The sequence below is a fragment of the Siphateles boraxobius genome, unplaced genomic scaffold (genome assembly GCF_051911475.1).
Source record: "Siphateles boraxobius isolate OS27281-9 unplaced genomic scaffold, OSU_SipBor_1 109, whole genome shotgun sequence".
NCBI classification, from domain to species: domain Eukaryota; kingdom Metazoa; phylum Chordata; class Actinopteri; order Cypriniformes; family Leuciscidae; genus Siphateles; species Siphateles boraxobius.
The window spans coordinates 272,501-280,000 of NW_027508710.1; the positions used below are offsets into that span (position 1 = coordinate 272,501).

Sequence of the window (7,500 nt, forward strand, 5' to 3'; positions counted from 1 at the left end):
CCAGATGCCGAGAGCTAGCGTCCGCGACTAGCTTCGACTCGACAGAGACGCCGCTCTCGCATGAGCTTTATTAGACAGTGAGCTAATAAAACGAATCAATGTTATATAACTCAACATGATGAAATGTTAGAATATGATCAGTATGTTATGCTAACGTTGATCTAGCTTATGCTAGTCTCATACAGACGAACTAACACAGAATAACATTATAACTTAGAATGAAATGTCCTTATTCCTATAACTTTTGGAACAAAGGACTGACCTCTAGGAGAGAAAAAAAAAGAGTAAAGGAGAGGAGGTATAAAAATAATAAGTAAAAAACAATTTAAAAAAAGAGGAAAGGTAAAAATAAAATAAAAATAATAATAATAAGTAAAAAAAAGTTTAAGTTTAAAAAGAGTAAAGGAGAGGTAATAAATAAATAAATAAATAAATAAATAAATAAATAAAATAATAAGTTTGGCTGTAACGATATGCGATATGAAACTGAAATCGTGACACTCAGATCCCTGAGCCTGTGCGGCGTGTGAGAAGGCAGAATCGCCACACACTCCTTCCAGCTCCCAGAGTTATCCTTCCCGTCCAGATCCAATGCTAACACATCTTTAAATTACTATTAGTATTATTTGAAGTTAACATTATAAAATACGTAGACCTACACCACAAATCTAGTTGAGGATAAATTCTTTAATTTGACCTGTAAGGCCGTTTCCCAGCGGGAGCAGGAGCGGCGCGCGGGCGGCAGAGTCTATTTTCAGCCTCAATTAAAGTGAAAGCACGATTTTGATGGACGAAATAAATATGATTTCACACAAAAAATCACTCAAAATCTCTCTCCCCCCAACAGCCCCCCTATACAACCCCCCCGTCGTCATCCATCGGCATGACAACGAGTTCCATAACTCCGCTTATGCGTCATAGACCTACGCCTTTGTTACTGTAAGAGGTTAGCGACCCCTAGCGGTGAGAAAATTTACATATTGTAGCTTTAACTCCATATTTCCAGGAACAGCAGCTCCTGAAGGGAAGTTCACCTGAGGCTGATCTCTCCCGGCTTGAGTTCGGGAATCAGCTCGACTCGAGAGTTAATCCGTGTTTGGCTTTAAAACTGCTGAATATCTGAAAAACAAAGCGGATCTCCAGAGTCCAGCTTTACCTTCACCTGGACCGAAGCCACAACACTTCATTATTAACACACACACACACACACACACACACACACACACACACACACACACACACTCAGACTGCTAATTGAGACTTAAATAGCCGGCGCTCAGTCATCTGTGTGTGTGTGTGTGTGTGTGTGTGTGTGTGTGTGTGTGTGTGTGCCTGACACCGGATCGCACCAGAAACACACCGATAGACAGTGAATGATGTACACTACCAGTCCAACGTCTCGAATCGGTGTGATGATTAATGTGTGTAAGCTTCCATGTCTGCTTTGTGAATAAATTCAGTGGTTGGAATAATAACGAATAGAGAAAAGAAATCAAGTCTCGTCAGCAATTCTGTGCCAAACTACATGAATCAAGTTACTGAATATTTCATGAGTCAAATAAAACAATATGAGTCAAAAAGATGCTATCAGCAGCGTGTGTATAACGTGTAGTTAAAGTGTGTGAGAGATCAGATCAGCAAAAGACACACACACACACACACACACACAGAAGCACACTCACTCACACTCACATTCACACTCACACACACACACACACACACACACACACACACACACACACACACACACATACACGTACACACAAACACTCACACACACACCTGTACATGTCTCCACACGCTCCCGAGTTTCACAGAGAGCGGTGATGCAGGGAGACTGAGACACACAGCTCTGTGACGGCGAGTGAAACAGCGATTATGAGGAATGAGCAACAGACAGAAACTCAAAGCCTCGCTGTCTGTGTGTGTGTGTGTGTGTGTGTGTGTGTGTGTGTATGTGTGTGTGTGTGTGTGTGAGTGTGTGTGTGTGTGTGTACGAGTGTGGTGTGTGTGTGTGTGTACGAGTGTGTGTACAGACAGAAACTCAAAGCCTCGCCGTCTGTTTCTGTGTGTGTGTGTGTGTGTACGAGTGTGTGTGTGTATAAGTGTGTGTGTGTGTGTGTGTACGAGTGTGGTGTGTGAGTGTGTGTGTGTGTACGAGTGTGTGTACGGACAGAAACTCAAAGCCTCGCCGTCTGTTTCTGTGTGTGTGTGTGTGTGAGTGTGTGTGAGTGTGTGTGTGTGTGAGTGTGTATGAGTGTGTGTGTGTGAGTGTGTGTGTGTGTGTGTGTGTGTGTGTGTGTGTGTGTGTGTGTGTGTACGAGTGTGGTGTGTGAGCGTGTGTGTGTGTGTGTGTGTGTGTGTGTGTGTGTGTGTGTGTGTGTGTACGAGTGTGGTGTGTGAGCGTGTGTGAGTGTGTGTGTGTGTGTGTGTGTGTACGAGTGTGTGTACAGACAGAAACTCAAAGCCTCGTCTGCGATCGAGAGCATGAACACTTCCGCCAGTGGAAACTCTCTCGTTCGCTCAGCCGGAGTTTCTTTGATTCGTTTAAGATATTTTGAAGAATGTTGACCGTCGACTTCCACAATATTTTTCTTCCTACTATGAAACGCTCAGCTGTGAGGAGCACAACACACACTCGCACACGTCTATATGTCTATGTGGTGTTTTTAATATGCTTTAACACAAACCATGTGTAAGTTCATAAGTCGACAGCATTGCTGAGTATTTTCTCCTTAAAACTGCAGTGAACCAAAGACAGTCTCAAAAACACGCTTTGAAATCGCTGGTGTTTCTGACGTCACAAACTACCTTGTAACCAATCAGATCAACGTGTGATCGTCAACCAGTGGATCTCTGAGTGAGTGAGTGAGTGGAGGCGGGGCTCATTTGCATATTCATAATTCCGCGAATACTAAATGAGGCAAGGGTGTCGAGTTACATTCAAGATATTTTAAGGCTTAAAGATATTTTTTTTAAGGGAAAAACACTTAAATATGTCATTTTTGAGATCAAAGATGAGTTTTAATGGAATAAAATGATTGTCTATAGGGGGACATTAATAATCACTCTATAATTATTCACACCAAAAATATGACAATAAGGACACCAGCTAGTGAAAATAAAAACATTGACAGCCAATGTCCACCCGGCTCGCAAAAATGTTGAGAGAATCTTTACTAAGTTATGAAAACGTTACTTCTGAATGTTCTCTGAATGTTAAAAACATCCAGTTTTTTTAAATGTTTCTCTTGGTTATGCAAAACATTAAGGAAAGATTCCAGACGCGTTACTTTTTAATGTTCTGAAACAAGTAGAAATATTTCAGGAAAAAACACTACATGCACGATGCATAAATAATGTTCCCTGTTTCCAATAAAACGTTCTCAATCAAGAGAATTTCTTGTTGCATAAAGAAAACGAAGCCTTTTTTTATGACCATTACGGTTGTTTTGCATTTAGAGATTATTTTCATGATTAAACACATTTCCACACTGTAATGCAGTGATTTCAGATGTGAACCAGCTTATATTAACAACAATAATGCACACATTTAAAATAATACCATTTCTTTCAACATGAGACGCAGGGTTTATTTGTGTCTAAAATTAATGCAAAACATCTTAATCATGATCCTAAAAACAGGCTTAATTTTATGCATGCACAATGTTAGCATTGTGAACGCTTTCTGTCCGGCGTGTGTTTCCGAGAATGGAAAGAACTGAGTGTCTCATGAGTCCACTTCACTGTAACACACAGTCAAACCAAAATTATCCAGACACCAGATATCATTTTTGATATTTTTTTACTAGTGTGTGTAGGACACTATAGTTCATTTATGTAAGTGAGGAACGCAAAATAAAGTAAACTGACATATTATACCCAAAAACTCTTCATACAGTGACTACCAGTAAAATTTATAAAAATTTGGGACCAAAAAATTATTCAGACACTTTGACTTGATCATGTTTTCTTAAAGCTACAATATGTAATTGTTTCCGCCGCTAGGGGGCGCTAACCTCTTACAATAACAAAGGCGTAGGATGATGACGCATAAGCGGAGTTATGGAGGTTGTCGTCATGCCGATGAATCTAATAATGTTTATTGATGAGTGAAAACTTGATGTTTTTATCATGACTGCGGTGTGAAGCGGCGCGATCGCTAATGAGAGACAGATCTCAGCGCCACACGCGAGTCCCGCGGATATAAAGGAGTAAGGACATTTCATTCTACCGAACTAACTTATTACTCACACAGTTTATTAGACGAATGAAGCTTGTGAGGGAACGCGGCGCTGCTTCACTCGGTCTACACTATCACACTAAACTGCATTTGAGTGTGTTAAAGTTATAATGTTATTCCGTGTTAGTTCGTCTGTATGAGACTAGCATAAGCTAAATCAACGTTAGCATAACATACTGATCATATTCTAACATTTCATCATGTTGAGTTATATAACATTGATTCGTTTTATTAGCTCACGGTCTAATAAAGCTCATGCGAGAGCGGCGTCTCTGTCGAGTCGAAGCTAGTCGCGGACGCTAGCTCTCGGCATCTGGAAAACGCCACGCTGATGTTGATCCTCGTTTAGTTCTCCTTTTGTCCCAAAGTCGCTTCCCATGATCCATAATGTTCGAACGAAACAACAACAGCGTGAGCGCGCGCTAGACGTAACGCAGCGGTCCACGTCTGTCGCCATGGTTACTATGGCAGATATTACGTCATTGACAGGCGAGAAATGAACATTGTCGAGCCTTTATTTAAAATTGGAATTTCTCTTTAGGGATATTGTAAGTACACAACTGCAGGAAATATATCACACTGTGCAAGTGATTTTTGTATATTTTATTACAAAAATCTTACATATTGTAGCTTTAAGTGTTTTTTCTTTAATAACTAATGCAGCTTTTTACAGCACAGACTGAACAACATGAAGCATTGCTTGGTAATTGGTTGAGCTAAACTGGTATTATCTAATTGTGTAGTTAAATTTAACAGCTGACAGATATTCAACATAATTCATGTGTGAGAGTCGAACAGAAGGACGGATAAAACCAGTCAAATATCAACTGAGTTCATAACGCCATATTTTATTACCATTTTCTAAACTACAGCGAATAAACTGTGAGAATGTGAGAAATGTTGAAGGAGTCTGATGAAAGTTTGGTTTGACTGTAAATGCTAAATATCTGTGAGCTGAAAAATCAAGAAACATTCATTCTTCATTTCTGCAAAATGAGCAAACCGGTTTGAGATCCTCAGACTGAAGCCATTTATAAATAACCAAATCCTGCCCTCGCCACCCACACCGAATCCTGACGAGTTGCAGATTAAACCAGCTTGATCGACTTCACTTTCATTTCCAGAGAACATCATCAGGCGTGACTGAGCGTCTGTCTAGACAAACAAAGCAAGAAATACCAGGAACATTATATTTACCGGAAAAGATAACAAAGTCCTACTTTGGAATTCTCTGCGATTCTTTTCCCACAACAGTGACATTAGCGTTACCAACACACGCTCATATCTCCTTGGTATTTGCTCAGCTTTTCCTATACAAAAGATTATTTGGAAACTGCAGACAGATTTTGCAAGACGGTTAATCAAAGAGAACTGCGGGAATGAACGGACGACAGGGGGCAGACGTCTGAACAATAAGTTAGTCACTACAAATTAAGTATTAGTGGGGCGACTCCCAGCTGAGGATTGTGGGCAGACAGAACGTCACACGAGGACAGACCACATCCGTTCTGATAAACACGGATCAGAGAGCTTATGAAAATCTGCACACATTACATCATTATCATGTGCATGGAGATGAGGGGAAACTGCAATAACAATAACAAGTATTACAAAAATCAAAAAAGTTTTTAAAAGAGTCTCTTCTGGTCATCAAGGCTGTGTTTTTTTTTTTTTTAAATCAAAAACAAAAAGTTAAAATTTTTAAAAATCATTCCAATGTAGATCATCTGTTTTCTATGTGAATATATAGTAAGTGTAATTTATTCCTGTGATCAAAGCTGAATTTATTTAATTAAAAATACAGTAAAAATCACAAAATATTATTAGAATTTAAAACAGCTGTTTTCTATGTGAATATATAGTAAAGTGTAATTTATTCCTGTGATCAAAGCTGAATTTTCAGCATCATTACTCCAGTCTTCAGTGTCACATGATCCTTCAGAAATCACTGTTTAAATTGACGTAATATTGTTATTTTGAATAAATGCTGTACTTTTTAACTTTTTATTCCTGAAAGAATCCTGAAAAAAAGTATTAAGCAGCACAGGTATTAATAAACACTCATAATAAATCATCATATTATAGTGATTTCTGAAGGATCATGTGACACTGAAGACTGGAGTAATGATGCTGAAAATTCAGCTTTGATCACAGGAATAAATTACACTTTACTATATATTCACATAGAAAACAGCTGTTTTAAATTCTAATAATATTTTGTGATTTTTACTGTATTTTTAATTAAATAAATTCAGCTTTGATCACAGGAATAAATTACACTTACTATATATTCACATAGAAAACAGATGATTTACATAATAATATTTCAAGTTTTTTTGAATTTTTGATCCAATAAATTCAGCCTTGGTGAGCAGAAGAGACTCTTTCAGAAACATTAAAAATAGTTATGTTTCCAAACTTTTGACCAGTACTGAATATAGATAGATAGAGATAGAGAGATTATCATGTTATTAGTTATGAAAGGGGTCCCTCGCAATGGCATCAGAAAGATTGATGATATAATGTGAGCTAATGATTATAGACTGTCACTGACCGCTTCACCCACTAACCGGATCCTTCCACGACATAAACTAGTTCCCGTCAAAACTTTCAGAGGAGTTTATCTGACTCGTTATCCCGCAAAAGATGAGTTCAAACACCCAGAGAAGAAGACACACACACTGCGGGCTTGTATAGACGCGAGATGACTCGAACGGAACTCGTTTAATTCGAATCGGTTCGCTCGGCGGGTTTGGTGGAGTAACGTTACGTCAGGGAAAACAGAGAGAAACTGATACTCACTGATCGCCATACTCTGGAATGAAGTGGATCTCTTGCAGTTACATGTACAGGAGACATTGGTGTGTGTGTCGGTGGTTCCGTTCATCAGACCCATGATGTTTAACATTGCTTAACATTGGGAAAAATAATATCACGGGGATCGACGAGGAAAAAACAGGGGATTCACCGCGCGCTGTCGAATAAAAACATTGACGCAGGGTTTTTCTCGTCCTTCTTCCCGGTAGATCTGAGGGCTTTCCTTCAGCCGGTTCCCCCCTCCCGGTCCCGGTGTCTGGTCTCTGTATTCATCCAGTATTCCCGGTGTTATTCCCAGACGGTTTGTACTACTTTCTTTCCCAGCCGTCTGAGCTCCTCATTCAAGTCCAAGTTGGCTGGGAACCCGCGAGGGGGCGGGGCTAGCGCGCAGGGGGCGGGGCCTCGAGGCAGACAGCGTGACGTCACTGCCAGACTTGGCC

The 7,500-nt window shown here is 39.7% G+C and overlaps 1 protein-coding gene across 2 annotated transcripts in view; it reads right to left on the reverse strand.

Moving 5' to 3' along the window:
- Window positions 1–7,475, reverse strand: part of pmepa1 (prostate transmembrane protein, androgen induced 1) — a 33,132-nt gene extending 25,657 nt beyond the window's left edge. Inside the window, exons 1-2 of one of the 2 annotated variants that reach the window (XM_077247651.1) lie at window positions 7,046–7,475; window positions 5,247–5,398 (exon numbers count right to left, since the gene is read on the reverse strand). Coding sequence is in view for 1 of the 2 variants with exons in the window: in XM_077247634.1 (XP_077103749.1) it covers window positions 7,046–7,151 (106 nt within the window). In the remaining variant the exon portion in view is untranslated. The remainder of the gene's footprint in view (window positions 1–5,246; window positions 5,399–7,045) is intronic. The other variant, XM_077247634.1, reaches the window with a different exon arrangement.
- Between the last annotated feature and the right edge of the window lie 25 nt (window positions 7,476–7,500).